At 34.3% G+C, this 19,873-nt stretch overlaps 1 protein-coding gene across 2 annotated transcripts in view; it reads right to left on the reverse strand.

Moving 5' to 3' along the window:
- Positions 1 to 19,873, reverse strand: part of PCDH15 (protocadherin related 15) — a 737,327-nt gene that overhangs the window by 213,766 nt on the left and 503,688 nt on the right. For both annotated transcript variants that reach the window (XM_036264711.1, XM_036264710.1), the window contains one exon: positions 14,932 to 15,060. In XM_036264711.1, the coding sequence (XP_036120604.1) occupies positions 14,932 to 15,060 (129 nt within the window). The remainder of the gene's footprint in view (positions 1 to 14,931; positions 15,061 to 19,873) is intronic.

Below are 19,873 nucleotides of genomic sequence, written 5' to 3' on the forward strand. Positions count from 1 at the left end.
TTTGGGGTTAAAAATGAGGAATAGAGGCCATTGGTGTTTGCAAGAATCTAAAAACATTTAATTACAAACTGTCGTATAGTTAAAAGAAAAGCTATTTCTTTTTCTCCTTTGAGAAAAGAAGAGATGGAGAAATGTCAGAAAGATGGGGTCGGGGCTGGCTGTGTGGGACATGGGTTGAGAGGAGAAAGAGAAGTTATCAGTGCTGGGACACAGAGGTAAAGAAGAAGAAGAAATTGTTCTGTTCAACAATAGGAAGCCATTTGTATTTCCTCAATGCTCCCATTTCTACAGCTTGCCTAGTATAACCACATCTCTGTAATAATTTATGTAAAAGAGTTAGTGGAACATTGCAAAAATGATTATGGTAGGTTGAATTCTTGTGTCCAATTTTCCACTTTGTCTCTGTTGAATGGGTTTTTCATCCCATTCACTTTTCAAGTGCCATTGCAATAACTCCCATGGGAAATGACTGTATGACAGGTCAATGATTAAGAAAACTATTATAAGCTAGGGGAGAAATAATGTAGCTAAAGTTAGATGAAGAGTACTTGCTTTTTGAATACGTTTCTGAATGAATTGATGATCCAAGGATCAGAAGTGATCACAAGGCGCAGATTTAGGAATTTGATAATTTACTAACCAAATGGACACATGAACCCCTTTCCTACTACATGAGAGTTGGATGTGCTTTATGGTTTAAGAACCTCACCTGACATGAACTGGGTTGATAGAAAGAGGAAAGGTGAAACACTGCCTAATGCCAAATATCTATAATTTGAGATTTATGTCAATAGTAATTTATTAAAATTGGGAGTTGACTGGTTGTTAAGTAAAATCAAAGTATTGAAAAATAAAATGAATCTCAGAACAACAAATATCACCTCAAAGTATAAGGTAAAAACCAGAGACCTGTATTATAGCATTAAAAGAAGCCTCATATCTATGACTGAGGGTATACTATGCTCAAAAGTATGCTCAGGACATAAATACAAAATAACAAAGAAACATGCATTCACAGCTCTGCCACATCATATAAATATATATATATATATATATATATATATATACACACACACACACACACACATATACATATTTAAACATATATGTATATATACATATATACACATATATATGTATATATATGTGTGTGTGTGTGTGTGTGTGTGTGTGTATATATATATATATATATATATATATATATATAGCCTCTGTTAAGTTGAGGTAAATTCCTCTTATACTGATTTTGTGAAGAATTTTTTGAAAAGGTGTTGAATTTTATCAAATGCATTTTCTGTATGTATTGAAATGATATGTGGTTTTTATTTTTCATCTGTTAAAGTAGTATATCACATTAATTATCCAGGTATATTGAACCATCCTTGAATCCAAGTGATAAATTCCACTTGATCACAGTGGATGGTCCTAGAAATCAGTTTGCTAATATTTGTTGAGAATTTTGTATTGATGTTTATTATGGATGTTGGCCTATAGTTTTCTTTTCCTGGAGTGGCTTTGACTGGTGTAGGATAATGACAATGGTGGTCTCATAAAATAAATGTGGAAGTGTTCTCTCTCTTAATTTTTTAGGGAGACTTTAAAAAGGAAAGGTGTTACTCTACCTCTTTAAACGTTTAGTAAAATTCACCAGTGAAGCCATCAGATCTGGGTTTTTATTTGTTGGAAGATTTTTGTTTACAGATTACTTCTTATTTATTATTGTATTGTTCAGATTTTCTATTTTTTCATGATTCAGTCTGGGTAGATTGTATGTTTTGAGGAATTTATCCACCTCTTCTAGTTATCCAATTTGTGGGCTTATAATTTTTCTTTTTTTAACTTTATTTTTATTGTTGACACTATTACAAATGTCCTCATTCCCCCCTCCTCTTGCCTACCTCCACACAGCCCATACATCTCCCCTTTCCTCTGGCCACCATCACACTAATGACTATGTCTATGGGCTATGTATGTATGTTCTTTGGCTAATTCCTTCACCTTCTTTCATCCACTCCCCTGCCCTGTGATAGCTGTCAGTCTGTTTCATGTATCCATGCCTCTATTTTGCTCATCAGTTTATTCTGTTTATTAGAATGCATGCATAAGTGAAATCATGATCCTTTATATTTCTGTGGCTTTGATAGTAATAATATATCTTCTTATTTCTGACTTTAATTAAATCTTGTATCTTTTTTCTTAACTAAATAAAGGTTTGTCAATCTTGTTTTTCTTTTCTATAAACCAACTCTTCTTTTAAAATCCATTTTATTGATATTTTTTCTATTGTTTTTCCATTCTCTTTGTATTTCTGCCCCAATCTTTACCATTTCTTTCCTTTTGCTAAGGGGGGCCTTCATTTGTTCTTTTTCTAGTTTATTAAGGTATAAAATTATGTTGCATATTTGAAATTTTTCTTTTTAGTGTAGACATTTATTACTATAAACTTTCCTCTTAGTACTGCTTTTGCTATGTCTCATAAGTTTGATATGTTGTATTTTTGTTTTCCTCTATTTTAAAATATTTTCTAATTTCCCTTTGATATTGTCTTTAAGCCATAGGCTGTTCAAGAATATATTGTTTAGCCGTGGCTGGTTTGGTTCAGTGGGGCTGTGTAGGAGGCAACCAATCGATGTGTCTCTCTTACATCGATGCCTTTTTCTCTCTTTCTCCCTTTCCCTCCCTCCCTCCCCACACTATCTAAAAAAGTCACTGGAAAAATATCCCCAGGTGAAGATTAACAACAAAAAGAATATATTGTTTATATGCCTGTTCTTATGCCGGTACCAGACTTCTTTGATGACAATGGCCCTGTAGTATAATTTGATATCCAGTATTGTGATGCCTCCAACTTTGTTCTTTCTCAAGATTGTTGTCATTATTTAGGATCTTTCTTGTCTCCATATAAATTTTTCCGAATATTTTTTCTAGTTATGTGAAATATGTCATTGGTATTTTAATAGGAATTGCGTTGAATCTATAGATTCCTTTGGGTAGTATGAGCATTTTAATGCTGTTAATTCTTTCAATCCATGAACATGGTATATGATTTCACTTGTTTGTATCATCCTTAATTTATTTCTGCATTGTCACAAAGTTCTCTGAGTACAGGTCTTTTACCTCCTTGGTTAAATTTATTCCTAGGTACCTTATTTTTCTCTTGTTGCAATAGTAAATGAGGTTGTTTTATTCATTTTTTTTTTTCTGAGAGTTCATTATTGATTATATAAAAATGCCATGGATTTCTGGGTGTTGGTTTTATATCCTGAAACTTTGCTGAATTCATTTATTAGATCTAGTAGTTTTTTTTGGTGGACTTTAGTGTTTTCTATATACAATATCTTGTCTGAAAATAATGACAGTTTTACTTTCTTTTTTCCACGTGGATGCCTTTTATTTCTTCTTCTTGTCTGATTGTAATGGGTAGACCTTCAAGTAGTATGTTGAATAAGAGTGGTGAAAGCAGACGCCATTGCCTTGTTCCTGATCTTAAGGGAAACACTTTTATTTTTGCCCATTGAGTATGATATTAGCTATAGGTTTTTCATATATGGACTTTATTATGTCGAGCTATGATCCCTCCTTTTTTCACTTTGCTGAAAGTTTTTATCAAAAATGGGTGCTGGATTTTATCAAATGTTTTCTCTGCATCTATTGATATGATCATGTGATTTTTATCTTTCATTTTATGTCATGTGTCACTTTTTTATTTGCATATATTATACCAACCTTGCATCCCTGGAATAAATCCCACTTGATTATGGTGTTGTATAATTTTTATAATATATTGCTAGACGTGATTTGCTAATATTTTGTTGAGGACTCCAGCATCTATGTTCATCAGGGATATTGGCTTGCAATTTTCTTTCTTGTTGTGTCTTTATCTGGTTTTGGTATTAGGATAATGTTGGCCCTATAAAAGATCTTGAAAATTTTTCTTTCTCTTCAATTTTTAAGAATAATTTGAGGAGGACAGGTGTTAGTTCTTATTTAAATGTTTGGTAAATTTTGCCTGTGAAACAATCCAGTCCAGGACTCTTGTTTGCTGTAAGGTTTTTGATTACTGCTTTGATTTCTTTACTTGTCATTGGTCTATTCAGGTGTTCCACTTCTTCCTGATTTAGTTCTGGGTGATTGTATGTTTCTAAGAATTCATCAATTTCACCCAGTTTGTCTATTTTTTTTTGGCTTATAGGTTTTTTTGTAATATCTTCTTACAATCCTTTGTATTTCTGTGATGTCAGTTGTTACTTCTTCTCTTTCATTTCTGATTATATTTATTTTGGTCCACTGTCTTTGTTTCTTGATGAGTCTGGTTAAAAGTGTCTCAATCTTGTTTATCCTTTCAAAGAACCAGCTTTTGGTTTAATTGTTTGTGGTTTTTTTTTTGTATTATTTTCATTTCTATGTCACTTACTTTGGCTCTGATCTTTGTTATTTCCTTCCTTCTACATACTCTGGGCTTTTCCTGCTGTTCCCTTTCCAATTCTTTTAGGTGTAGTGTTAGAATCTTTACTAGAGATATTTCTTGCTTCTTGAGGTAGGCCTATAAAGCTATGAACTCTCTCAGGACTGTTTTTGTTGTGTCCCATAGATTTGGGATAGTTGTGTGTTCTTCTCTGTTTGTTTCCAGGTGTGTTTTTTTTTTTTTTTTTTTTTTTTTAATTTCTTCATTGATCCCATTGGCAAACCATTCATTGTTTAATTTCATGCTATTTAGCCTCTATCTGTTTGAGTATTTTTGAGATTTTTTGTAATGGTTGATTTCTAGTTTCATGACATTTTGGTCAGAGAAGATGCTTGATATGCTTTCAATCTTCTTAAACTTATTGATACTTCTGTGTGTCCTAACATATGGTCTATCTTTGAGAATGTCTCATGTGCACTTGAGAAGAATGTATATTCTGCTGCTTTAAAGTCCACCAAAACTTTTTTAAAAATATATTGAAATGTTTTATATTGGGTGCATATACATTTATAAGGGATACATTCTCTTGTTGGATTGACTCTTTTATTATTATGTAATATCTTTCTTTGTCTCTTGCCATGGCCTTTGTTTTGAAGTCTATTTGTTCAGATATAAGTCTTGCTATCCAGCTTTTTTTCCTTTTGCATGGAATATTTTTCCCATCTCTTTACTTACAGCCTGTGTGTATCTTTTGTTCTGAGGTGGGTCTCTTATAGACAGAAAATATATGGGTTATGTTTTCTTAACTATTTGACTATCCTGTGTCTTTTGATTAGAGTATGTAATCCATTTACAATTAAGGTTAATATTGATAGTACATTTTATTGCCATTTTTTAATGTCTATGTTCCTCTTTCTCTCTATTTTTCTTCAGAACATAATAGATGCTGGAGGCAGCATCATACTTCCTGATTTCAAAATATATTGCAAAGGTACAATAATTAAAATAGCATGATTTGCATCACATGATCTCACTATGTGTGGAATCTAATGAACAAATTAAACTGATGAACAAAATAGATCCAGAGACATGGAAGTATGGAATAAACTGACAAACCTCAGAGGGAAGGTAGATAGAAGGGCAGGAAGAGATAGACCAAAGATCTTATATGCATATATGCACAACCAATGGACACAGACAACAGTGCAGTGAAGGCAGTGGGGGGTTGGGGGGGTGGAGAGGAGGGTGTCAGCAGGGAAAAAGAAGGACATCTGTAATATTTCAACAATAAAGATACATTTAAAATAACAGCATGATATGGCATGAACACAAACAAATACACAAATGGATGGAAATCCCATAAATAGACCAATTCCTATACAGTTAAATCAATCTTCAACATGGGATCCAAGAATCACAGTGGGCAAAGGCTAGTGTCTTCAACAAATGGTGTTGGGAAAACTGGATATCCACATGAAATTGGACCCTAGTCTTACACCATGGACAAAGATCAATTCAAAAGTATTAAGATTTATGACCTGAAACTGTAACATTCATAGAAGAATATATATTTTAAAAGTTTTCCCACTAAATAAGTATTTATATAGAACATCACACAATAGAACTAATATAATTAACAAAATAATGGGACTTTTTAAAATAATAAAATAGAATATCTTCATGGTCTGAGGATAACAAGTAACAATTGAAAAATAATGGATTAGTTGGCAATCTTAAAAGTAAAATCTATGCATCAAAAGGCACCTTTAAGGGAGTGAAACGCAAGCCCCAGAGCTGGAGATGATGTTTGATATACATGTAACAAGATGAAAGTCATATCTTGACTACATAAAGAATTCCCAAAGATGAAAAAGAACATCAAGAAGAAAAATTAATCTTAGCCCAATAGGTAAATGGATATGAGACTTAAATAGGCACTTTGAGGAAAAATATCAAAACAGCTAGTATTAAACATATGAAAAGATATTCAATCTTATTAGGGAATGCTGATCATGATCACAATATGATAGCACTATAATTATACAAGATTGGTGCAAATTACAAAGACTGACACATCAAGAATGCAGATGGGGACTAATACGAACTCACAGAAATCTTGACAGTCATTATGAAAAAAATTTGGAATTTTCAGTAATTTATATATACTCATACTCATAACATAGAAAATAATTTTGAATTTTTAATAAATTAGATATACTCATACTCAGGCACATGTGTACCAGGTAAAATTATATAACAGTATTCATAGCACCATTGATTATAATACTCCAAGTTAAAACCACCCAAGTACTTATCAATAATATAGTGTAAAAATTAATTGTGACTTAGTCACATACAGCAAAAAACAAATATATAATAACAAAAAATGATATATAAGGAAACAGTCAGAAATATAGTTGAATCTTACAAGAGAAAGATATATGAAAGAAGGCAGATAGTAAAGTATACATACTTTACAATTTTATTTATATTCATTAAAAAAGACAAATATAAACTATATTATTTATGGATGCTGATTTACTTGAAAAATATATAATAGAAAGCAAGAAACTATCATAGCAGTTAACTATAGGTGAAGAAAAGTAACTGTGACTAGGAAGAATAATTTAGGGTACTTTCTTGGTTATACATTACATATTTGGATTGTATTTACATTTCAGTTTATAATAATTTATTAACTTGTACATTTATGTTTAAATCACTCTTTCTATGTTACACACTTTTCATAAAGTTTGAAGAACAAGAGGTGATCTTACTTCAGAAATAGTTGGAGCACTTTCTATAAAACCTCAAGTTGATTGCCAAGCGTCTTCCTTAGTTAAGCAGTAAAGTCAGTGTAAGCAATTGTAGTGAGCTATAACATTTGTAGAGGAGAATAACTGAATCCAACTAAAGTGAATAAGCCATGAATTCTCATCAGTCTATAAAACAGAAGTGTGATTTGTATAAAGTTGGATCTCGTAAATAAGTAATGTGGCATTAAAGGCACAGCTAGATGAATGGATCAGGGATTTGTGAGGCAAAAATAGTTGGCATTTCTTTTTATATAAATATAAATAATTTAAACGGAGTGTATATTTTAAATGGGTGAATGAAAACACAATTCTAAAATGTAACCAAACAGGCTGGTTACATTTTTCCTCCATGTAATCTACTTATGCCTGGGAACATCCTTCATTATTATTGCCTTGTCTCCTGGGCGGTAAATATTTTGCCCTGTACCAACATAAATTTTAATTATTCTTTGCATTAACACTGCTTTTTAAATCAACTCTATGTGTACTATTCTATGTGCTAAAATTATAAAAGTAGATCTATATCCAATATAAAAACTTTTTCTCTATTTATTAAGAAAACTTAATTTACTTGTGGATGAGTGAGGTAAGCCAAATTATGTATGTTTAGATGTTAAAGTTTATTACATCTCTTCTTTTTCTATAATGCTTATAAATCACTTGTGTAAAAAATATTTTTTGACAATTTTAATACATTATGTCTAATGTAATTTAGCGTCTCCTGAAGGCCATATATTGGGCTGAGTAGTGACGTTACCAAGATCAATAGGACGCATTCTCTGATTACGAATATTTTGGATATGTAAGTTACTTAAATATACTTTAGTAAGTACTATCAAAAAGTTGTACACAGTATAATTTGGGGACAGGAGTAGAAGACCCTTAGCACACAGAAAATTTCAGAAAAGGTTTTCTGGAAGAGATTATGTGCGACTAGAATTTTCAAAGTTGAGTTATCTAAATGAAGAAGGGAGAAAGAAGAAATCAAGGCAGGGGGCATGAGCAGAGACAAAGAAACAGACATAGAAGAGTCCTGAGAACATAAAGTAGTAATTACATGCAGGTTATTATTACCAGAGGTAAAGCTGTCGAGTAGTAGTGGGAGGTATGTCTTGTTTGTTGCCTTGTGGAGCACCTCCTACAGTTGAGCTGGGTTGTTAGAATAGCATTCCAGCAGTTACACTGAGGACAATTATGAGGTGTCAAGACCAGTGTCAGGATAAGCAAGTAAGAGGGTATAATAATAGTTCAGGTGGAAAATAATGAGAGTCTGACTATGATTGTTTGGAGAGACGAAAGGATTTGAGAATAACTTGAACCATGTAAAATATCAAGATGGGTGATGGCGGGATATGGACAGTGAGGGAGAAAGAGGTGATTAAGAGGGATCCTCAACATCTGGCTTGGGGCATAATTAACTGAGATGCACAATTCTGGAGAAAAGGCCCTTTCTAGGCTAGATGAAACATAGGTTCAATCTTAAACATATTGAGTTTGAGATACCTATAGGATGTACAAGTGGGTTTTTTAATACAGATAAAGATTTATTTGAGGCTGTAGCTTGAAGGATTAGAAGGGGCTAAAGTTCTATCTATGGGAGACATCAGTATCCAAGTGCAATTAAAACTGTGGGTTTTAATATGAGTGGAATTTCCCAAAAGGTATGAGTAGAATTTGAAGAACTGAGAATGTACTTCCAAATTCAAAGTTTCTTTTGGAGGGTTTGGATATGTCTATTATGTTGATTGTGATGATGTTAATAAAAGTGAGTACATATGTCCAAACTCAAACTCACCAAATTGGTATATGTTGTGTGTAGTTTTTTGTATACCAATTCTACTTCAATAAAGATAGAAGAAAAGGAATAGTACTCTAGTTTAAAAAAAAAAAAGTTTTAAGAAGAAATCAGATAAAAGAAAGTAAAAAAGAATCAGACGTTCTTAAACATGAAAACCAGGAGCAAATGCAGTAGAGCCTCAAGAAGTAGAGATGCATTTCAAATGCAGTAATAAAGCTATTTAGATAAGAATTATATTTAGGGCTGGTCAGTGTGGCTCAGTGCACTCGGAGCGTTGACCCATGCACCGAGAAGTCACCAGTTCTATTCCCAGTCAGGGCACATGCCCAGGTTATGAACCAAATCCCAGTGGGGGGCATGCAAGAGGCGGCCAATCAATGTTCTGTCTCATCAATGTTTCTATCTCTCACCTTCTCCCTTCCTCTCTCTCTAAAATCAATAAAGAAAATAAATTTAAAAAAGAAAAGAATTATATTTAGCAATAAAGAGGTCATTGGTGACCATAAGGATGGAGGTAGATATCATTCATTGTACATCTGGGATTATACACACATGTACATGTACTCATTATAATAGCTAATAGTAACACTAAATCTACTAAAAGGGTAGGTCCCAAGGATATATTACATAAACAAATGCATAATATTTTATAATCCATTTCTAAACTGATACTTGACTATCTGAAAGATCACCAAGTTTCAAAAATATTCACCAGCAATAGACAAATCTCCATTTTTAGGGAGCAGCGTTAAATGAATGCCACCAATTCTTCAATTTGGGTGGACGTTTTTCCTTGACTTGCCTGAGAACAGTGTTTGCATTATATAGTTTGACTTGACAAGAGAAGCCATAAAATTCCCCACTTGTGGCCCACTTAAAAAAGAAGTATTATAGTTGTAGGCACTGTTGAATGTCATGCTGAGCTACAAGAAATAAGTTAAAGACCATAAAACTCCCCACCTTCATTTCATTTTAGAACCCCACACAGGGAGACAACAAATTAATCAGACACAGACCGCCGAGGGTCAGATTTATTTTGCTTCATATTAAATTGTCTAGGTGAAGGAAATATAACTTTAAAAAAAGTGACACCATCGCTCCCCTTCTAAATACTGCAGTTTACTAATGATTTTAAAACTGCGTTAAGGGTTGAAAACTAAATCTCTACCATGTCATGGATGCTGAGATTTAGCATGCAGATCTCACACTGGGAATACATTTATGTTTCAGGTTAAATACATTCAGCCTCTTTTGTTTTAGAATGGGAAGAACATTTTTGTTGACACAGGGCTCTATTTTTATAACTCAGAGATAAAAGAAGTCAGTTCAGCATAAGAATTTCTACAAGGTATTAATTGGAAGTTTGCTGGGGAGTAGCTCACTCGATACTGTATGCAGCACTTAGGACTTGTTTAATCTTAACAGGGAATGTTGTTTCCAAGCACTCCTCTGATGCATTTGTGCATGCATTTATACTCAGGGCTACGATGAAGAACAGAGATTAAACATTTCAGGAGAATTCAGGCCTCTAAGAAGCTCTTCAAGAGGACCATGAAGGCTTGAAACCTCTGATATGCGTTCCAAGGCTTCCTCCCTCCATTACTTTTCCCTAAACCTCCACTCACCCCAAATATGCACACACAGCAATGCACTGAAGCACTTATGGCAAGTAAGCCAAAGTAAAAACACCATCTCATTCCCCTCTATGCTAAATTCTATTCCACAAGTACAAAGAAGTTCTCTTTGTGACTGTATCTCTGATGTGTTTGCTGAAATAGATCTTCCTTTAACTTCTCTTCACTCCCCAACCCAGAGTCAAGATTGAATCCATCAAACATTAGTTGAGAAATAAATGCAAATGACAGACATTATATTGAGCTAACATATTAGTTCAGATTCCCCATGTCTGAAGACCTAGGGTTTATAATAGGACCATACTCATGTGCCTGGTTCTTACACATTGGGAATTATCCCCAGCAACTTCTTTGGTTTTACGAATAAGCAGAATCTAAAAGATACATCCAAGCAATTGATCAAACTTGTTTAAAATGACATACATAATCCCAACAATAGACCCAGCTTTGCTCTCAGATATTTATATTATTTAGCAATAATAAGTAAATTAATGCAGACATACATACATTAAAAAAATATATCTTCTTCTCTCCCATTTCCTGTGCACCCAGGGATCTGAGATCAACTTAGAATTTTGGAGGAGCAAGTATGAGGCCTAAAATCTGAGACTCACTTTAAAGAGGACCTATTGGCATGCTGTTCAGAGTCAGAATATGCATCCAGACCCCTTAGATTCTACCTGCTGTAAAATACTATGAAGAGTACCAAAGAAAACATTACACTTTGTATCAGTGACTATTTCCAGTCTTTGTAACAGCATCTCTTTCCCTGGTACTTCCTACTTGCCCATCTGAACTCAATATATTTTAGGTCAATTTTCCAGAACTTCTCTAAACAAATATTCCATTACTGTCAGACTATCGACTGGTTCTCAAGTGGCCACTTCAGCTCAATTCTGTCTTGTATCAATCTGCCCAGCATCTTTATTTCCTTTTTTATTCAATCTATAATCTCACTAATTTGTCAAGGTTCTGTAGCTCGCACAGTTTCCTGTGAACATTGGCACAGCCACTACAGTCCTTTGCGGTGTTTCTCATTCCTTTTAGTAAATAATTATTCTGCCACTCTTGACACTTGATGTAGACACGGAGACTATTTCTACTATTCGATAGTTTTTGTTTTCTGCATGCAATTTATATTCTCCCCAACTATACTGCTACTGCAAGTGCTTTGAGACTACGGAGAAGATTCTCAAATTTAAGTGTGGTAGACTACACTTGTGTACAGTGAGTTCCATGTTAAAACAAATGACTGGCTGGTGGTTTATTTTTACTATGCTGATAAAACTATTTTGCTCTGTATAATCTATAAACATTTCTTCATAAGTTTTTCCTATTTAATAAAGTTTGAACTATAACACTACCTTAATAAATAAAACATTACTTTAGCATTTGAATCCAAACATCGGGTTATGCATACCAAAACATTGTTAGAACACAACTCAAGTGTCGGTAACTCAAATTCAGTAAAATAACTAACCATAAGTATCTTGGTTTTAAGTGTGTCTTAATAGTTTTGGTGACAATTAAAATGAAACTTTATGAGCATTTAGTAAAATTAATGTATTATGTAATCATCATTAGGCAGCAACAGGAGACCATAATGATGCATGGAAATGCCATTCTAGGAACATTACAGCGTCTCTGGAACTGTGCAGAATCAGTCAGATACACCTGCTTTGGATGTTTTCTCTTCCTTTGTACTTTCTAAGTCATTTCAGTTTTAAAGAAAACATTATTACCTAAAGACCTGGACAATTACTGCTTTATCAAATTATGAGCGCTAAGGTCTGTATTTCAATTTTTAATGTTGGAATACATTATTCAGACTATTTCTCATCAAGTTTATAAATAAGAAGATAATAAAACTTAACACTATAATTCTTTCGAAAACAAAGAATGACTAGGAAAAGTGGAAAAAGTAAGTTAAAAGAAAAAGAAAATTAACTAAAAATGAATCATTATGGGAAGGTCTACTTCTGTGTTATTACTTGTATATTTCATATGGGTTTATCTCTCCAATGCTCAGTAAATTAAGAGAGATTGGAAAGATAATTCTGCTAAGTGATTTCAATACCTGTTTATCTTATCTGAATAGTTGGTAGATGTACTTAGCCAAAATTTTCAGTTTTCATCAATGGCATCTTAGAGTGACAGCTGTAATGTAATTTAATTATCGTTATAATTAGACGGTTATATTAACACAGGCCTCATATGTCTTGGCTATTATAATTGCCTTCTAATTTAGCTTTCTAGTATTAGAAGCTCCCATTAGAATATACTCAGGAGTAATGTTTATATGATAAAAATCTGATGATGTCACACCTCTGACCCTCCAGGGCTCCCCCATCACCTTCTACAACACAGTATAGAGAAAAGTTTTGAATATGGCACCTCTTACTGATGGAAATTAGGACATGTCGCGTGCTCTCATTTGTCTATGCTTTTATTCATGCAATTACCTTTCTCCAGACAATTTCTGACCCCTTCTAAATTATTTTCACCCGTATTCATCTTTTATAAGCCAACTTCTATGTTTTGTCTCCTTTCTATGTTTTCTGCTCGTGCCCCTCTTAGCATCTTACTTGCTTGGTGTGAAGAAGCTGTCAGCGCCCCACGCATGTTGCTCAGAGCATATGTACTCTCTGGTCCACTTTCATCTGCTAGCAGCTGTAGTCACATTGAATGCCTTTATATCAGAATCACAAAGAGCTGGCTGCCGGCTTGGATAGGAGGCAGGAGGTGCTGAAAATGTGACCCCATCCACAGCATAGGACCAAGAATTCTCAGGGTTCAGTGTACAAATTTGCAAGATCTATCACTTCTCAGGATCAATAATTCTGGAAAATGTGTTCTCTGCCATTTTCCAGAATACACCCTTGAAATGAATCTCTAGTCCTCCTAACAATAGATGGCAATAGCAATCCCTTTACTGGCTGCCATCTCTTCTCTGCATCACTTCCTTACTTCCCTATTAATATTACTTGAATTTCTCGAACAACTATGTATACCAGAATCTTTGTATCTAGGGTTCTTCTTGTAGAATCTACAGTAAAACGTTGGATACTAGAGATATTTATTGTGTGGGGATCTGGAGTTGAGTGACTTGCTGCCTGTAAAGCACCAATACCCTCTGGCATATTGCAACAACAGCACAATGACCAGGACTATCTCCTGCTGTGAACTGGGATAATATAAAGGCATAAGGGGATGCATGCCTGATGCAGTTTCTCCGGGATGTGAGAGAGAGAGTGAAAATGATGACAGTAATGACTGTGGAGTTGGTAGTTTATATACTATTATCCAAGCTCTGAGAGAAAAACTGAGAGGCTCAAACTAACCATTCAAAATATCAGGACATGGTGTGAAAGTCAGAAGGTTTCAAAAATAGTATTACAGACACGCTTCTTTTTCAAAGCCAGAGAGAATATTAGAATGAAAACTAGACCTTTGTCTGATTGTAAGAGTAGCTGAATTGTGGACAAGTCTTACGTGAAAGCACCAGCAAACATCCTATTCAAAGTCGAAGGCCTTAACAGGGAAGAGGTAGGATCCTGAAACAGGCTCAGGACACCTGCGTAACTCAGTCCTTCTAGAGGAGGTGTCTTCCTTGCCTGGAGACTATATAAATGACTCAGCTAAGGTAGATCCCTCAAAATATATACACCTTCCTCAAAATTCGCCCTCATCTTATGGCTTCTAGACCATTAACTATGTTCAAAACCAATCATGGCCTAATTGAGAAGTACTGTCTCTGATTTTTTTTTTAAAGCAGAATTTTTCATCAAAAGAACTCCAGAAACTGGCTAATATATAAGTTATAAATCAGGAGACCATGCCTAGAAACGAGTGTTGAGTATGCTGGCACAGGTTGTATGTGATAGATAAGGCACCTAATAGGTACTAAAGACATGTTTATACACCAAATGAATTTACATTTAAACATTTGTATTTTGAGGAATGCATTTCCAAATTTATACTTAATGGTATAGCTAGTTACACATTTCTTTTCAAATACTTTATTATAATTCCAGAAAATAAAAATATATATTAAATAAAAAAAGAATACTCTTAAATGAATCACTGTTAAATTACACAATGGTTATAGAATATAAATCAACAAGCTTAAAAAGTTAAATCCAAATGGACATAATATGATGTTTTAAAAAAATTCTTGAAGAGTATCTAGCAGAGTGATTGAGAATGCATGCACTTTCTTACCATCTTTCACCCAAGTGCACTCACTGATTGCTCCTGTTGAACACATATTCCACTTACCCTTACTTGACCCACAAAGGCGTTGGCTGCTTCTTCCACCACAGATAGATTTCTAGGCAGATAGGGATCAAACACTGGATCGTTGTCATTGACATCACTCACCACCACGTTCACTGTGGCAGTGGAGGTCTTAAAGACACAAAGAAAAAGGATTAAATGTGAGAGGAGCTATTTTTATTTTGATATCACTTCATTGTTCATTGTGCCATTTGTCTATCTTATTACTATTTCTATTCCTGAGTTTTCCAAAAAATAAGAGAAAACTTGCAATTTTCAAACACCTCCAAAACAGATGGAAAAAGCAAATGAGGATATTAAAGAAAAAATGTCTTGAAAACATCAGATATTTACTGGATGCTATCTTTTAGAAAGTGATATTACTTTTTTTTTATCTTGATCAGTTTATGGGTGGCAAACTTTTGTTTATACATGCACCTCTTTTTCTCTGAAATGTAATAATTCTGTAGTTTTTTTTAAAAATCACGTATGCTTTTCAGTGTTTAAAAATAAATCTAGTACAATATGAAATCACACTGTATACCAATTGTGTATTTTCAAGTAAGCAAATGCTATCGGAAAATATGACATTAGTAAATTTTCTAGGTTCACATCTAAACCAAGAATTCGAGGACCATATGCACAACTAATTGAATAATCACCTTATACTTATATAGCCTAAGGAAATGGTAAGTAGGTAAAACTACCAGTAATATGTGCTACCTGGTTAACAGGTAAATCCCTGACCTGCTGCAACCAGAGAAGGTATATGTAGGTCAATGTCGATCACACAGTCAAGGAACAGATTCATGTGATGCAAGCTGGAAACTGCGCTCTCTAATCACAGTACAAACTATATGAATCCAAGTATATAAATGTTAGTGTTTGGCCAATTTCCCCCTTGTGATAGAAGTCAGGACAGAATAACTTTTATGTAGAAGGTGGAGGAAGAAATGGCACTCTCATAAGGCTGAGGTCTTATTAATTTTCATTTCCTGTTCCAATTATATAGCAGTGTTCATTATTTGAAAATTCATTAAGCTGCACAGTTATGGCTTGTGTACTTTTCTGTGTGCCCATCTCCAGGAAAACACTGAATTTAAAATATATGCACTTGTGTTTAGATGTATGTGGATATGTATAAATTCAAATGTTATCTTACAGATAAAATACAAATAATTTAACTTTATCTTACATTGATGTTTCAAATTTTTTCCAAGAAGGCTGCATTGTTTTCATAACAAAAAGCACTTAAAAAATGTTATTTCTTTTTTTCTCTTTATTGATTTTAGAGAGAAAGGAAGGAAGAGGGAGAGATAGAAACATCGATGAGAAAGAACACTGATTGGCCGCCTCCTGTATGCTGCCTACGGGGGATCAGGCCCACAAGCTGGGCATGCGCCCTGACCAGGAATTGAACCGGCGACCTCTTGGTGCATGGGTCGATGCTCAACCACTGAGTCACACCAGTCAGGCCAACAAATGTTATTTCTATAAAAGTTGTGCTATAGTTAAAACCAGTAAAAAGATGTGTTTTTACAGTAATAGTAGCTCCCGATTTGCCTGAGGGTGAACAAGACATTAAAACTGACAGCCTGGAGCCACAGTCTAAGAGCAGGCACTCTAGATTTGTTCGCTTTTCCTCAAACTGCCAGATTCTTTCTAGGCCAACCTCTCTGTAACTCCCTGTCAATTCACTTTACTGATTTTCATCCTGTCCTTCAAAATTCTCTTTCTTGACGCCATGGAGTGAGATGCTCGCAGACTATTCTGGGTCCTCAATCAAAGACTGAAGCCTGTAACTGGGTAATGAGAAGGGACTGGATCACTAAGTCCACTGAGAAGTAATATAAGAGTTTATCACGTGTGCTAATGGGGGCTAATCTTTATGGGCCACACAGATGTATTTCTCCACATCTTAGAGTAGTTTGTATAATATAAAGAATCATCATGTCTTTGGCAGAAATGTAAAGTAATAAACATACAGAGAATAATTTCCAGCTTATATATTTCCTCAAAAGTGGCCTGAAGACCACTTGCTTCCAAATCATTTGGTTATTCATTAAAAATGAGGATTTCTGAGCTACACATTTGATTCTTTTTTTTTTTTTTTTTTTTTAATTTTTTTTTTTTTTTTTATCCTCACCCGAGGATATTTTTCCGTTTTTGTACAGATAGAGGGGGAGGGAGAGAGAAGAAGGGAGAGAGAAACATCGACGTGAAGGGACACATCGAGTGGCTGCCACCCGCACGACCAACCAGGGCCGGGGACAAACTGCAACCGAAGTACGTGCCCTTAGCGGGAACCGAACCCGGGTCTCTCCGGACCGCAGGCCGACGCTCTAACCGCTGAGCCAAACTGGCCAGGGCTTGATTCTTTTAAATCTATTGAAATAATTACAGATTAGTTCGTTGTAAAACACAATCATGTCAATTTTTTGGATTGGTTCAGAAAGATGGAAATGACATGTTTTATTTTAATTTATTTTTTATCCTCGCCCGAGGACATTTTTTGATATTTTGTTCAGATAGAGTGGGAGGGAGAGAGAAAGAGAGAAACATCGACGTGAAAGGGACACATCAAGTGGCTGCCACCCATACAACCCAACCAGGGCCGGGGACAAACTGCAACCGAGGTACGTGCCCTTAGCAGGAACTGAACCCGGGTCACTTGGGACCACAGGCTGATGCTCTAACCACTGAGCCAAACTGGCCAGGGCATGGAAATGACATGTTTTAATAGAATGTTTATATTTCTTATCAAGGAAAGATAAGAAACAGTTGGTTAAGTTTATATGCCAATTAAAAAAAAATCAAACTTCTAGGTTTATTTCAGAAAATACTAAAATATCAGCCTCTTATTCCCAACCAAGAAATATAGAAAAATAAAACTGTCTTTCAAAAATAACAAATAAGTGGCTTATTCTCTTTTCAAATTTCATGGTTGTCCAGCTGGTGTAGCTAAGTGGTTGAGCATCCACTCATGCACCAAGAGGTTGGATTCCCAGTCAGGACATATGCCCAGGTTGTGGGCCTCATCCCCAGTGCAGGGCATGCAGGAGGCAGTCAATGGAGGCAGTCAATGGATGTTCTCTCTCATTGATGTTTCTATCTGTCTCTCCCTTTCACTTCCTCTCTTTCTAAAATCAATATAGGAAAACAAAAATTATATGATCATTTCTTTTTATAAAAGTATATACCAAAATAAATCTATCACATTTCTTTTTCATATATATATATATATATATATATATATCATATATATATATGATAGTAGCAGATATATATATATATATATATATATATATATATATATAAACATTTTTGGCACACTATAAATTGCAGAGCAGAAAATATATGTATGCAACCATTTATATTGTATTTTAAAATTTTATTAAACCAACTATATTGAAATTCAAGGGTTTGAATTTCACACAAAAGTTTTCTTGCATAAATATTTTTTGTTAATGTTCCCTAAATTTTTATTAAACAGTTAGATGTTCAACTTCTAAATTCTAATTTTTATTGATACTATCACGTTTAGAAGACATGTAGGGAATAATAATTCAAGGCCAAAGCAAAGAAGCTAAATTTAGTGCTAATCTGAAACTGTAAAACATTTCAAGTGTTCCCTGTAGAAGTTATCATTAAGAATTTCAAGCATATTTTTTAGATAGCAAATCCATGATGAAATCAAGTTATCTTGTCTATCTTTTAAGGAGGAAAAATATTTTGCTAAACACATGGAATCTGGTTAGAACTATCCACACTACAGAATAACTCTGTATTTTGAATATGGATGATTGCCAGTTGGGAATTCACAACTGATAAATTTGTTTTAAAAATCCAATTAATGATTGCATATTTATATTTTAAACTGTGATTTTTATATTTATGCCTTTTGCTCTGCTATTAGTTGGTTGACATACCACAATCCACAAGCCCTACTTATTAGTCATCTTTCAGCTTGCTGTGGCTATGGAAGGATTATAAGATGTAAGAGAAAATATTCCAAGTGTGGTTTCTGAAAAAAGCTTTTGTTTCCTGGAGAAAAAAATGTGGACTCATCTGGTACTCATCTTTACTTTCCTCTTCTGGATTGAAGAGCAGATGCCTGGAGTTGCAACAGCCATCTCCAGAACATTAGGCAATAAGAATGAATATGAAAGTAAATACACTGTGTGGCAGAGCAGGGAACCGAGAGCAGGCATCTCTGACGGTCCTGAGGACTTGCACCGCCCTTTCCTGTCCACAGCTGGATTTCTTTTCATTTGAAACAAATAAGCCTTCTTTCTTTAAGCTATTGTTGTTTGGGTTTCTTGTTGTTTATGACTATATTCCTAAAGGCTAATGCTGCCATGGATTGTTGAAGTTTTTCGGAGCATGTCATCCCAAAATATGTCACTTTGTCATACTACTATTTTGAATTGAAGGCATTTGGAAAGTATCAAATATAGAGGGGACACTGTAACCTTTTTTCCCCCTTAAAAGCAAGATATGAAATTCCTATATGAAAGATGCCTTCCCCATGCCAGAAAGTAACATTCTTATCATCGAGAGTGAGAAGTTGAAACCAAAAGAATTCTATAATAGCGGACATTGCTAAAATAATCTTAATCATCCTTTAGGCTCCCTACATAGTTTATTCATTTTTTCACAATTACTTCTCTCATAAAAGCAGGTAGGTTTCACCATTTCTTTGGGTCTTCATTTCCTTATGGCGGCTACCACATCATATAAAACACAGTAAATAAATTTGTATGCTTTCTCCTGTTAATCTACCTTTGTGAGTTTCATTTTCAGATCCAGCCAGGGCTGAGAAAAACTTCTTCCTCCCTGATTGTTAATAAAATTATAACCATAAATATGGTAAAGTTTTCCCAGATTTTCTAATAAAATTATCTTTTAGCACTTATTTATCGAAATTAGTTTAGTCCCTGGCCAG

This window comes from Molossus molossus, unplaced genomic scaffold, assembly GCF_014108415.1.
Source record: "Molossus molossus isolate mMolMol1 unplaced genomic scaffold, mMolMol1.p scaffold_m16_p_17, whole genome shotgun sequence".
Taxonomy (NCBI): Eukaryota; Metazoa; Chordata; class Mammalia; order Chiroptera; family Molossidae; genus Molossus; species Molossus molossus.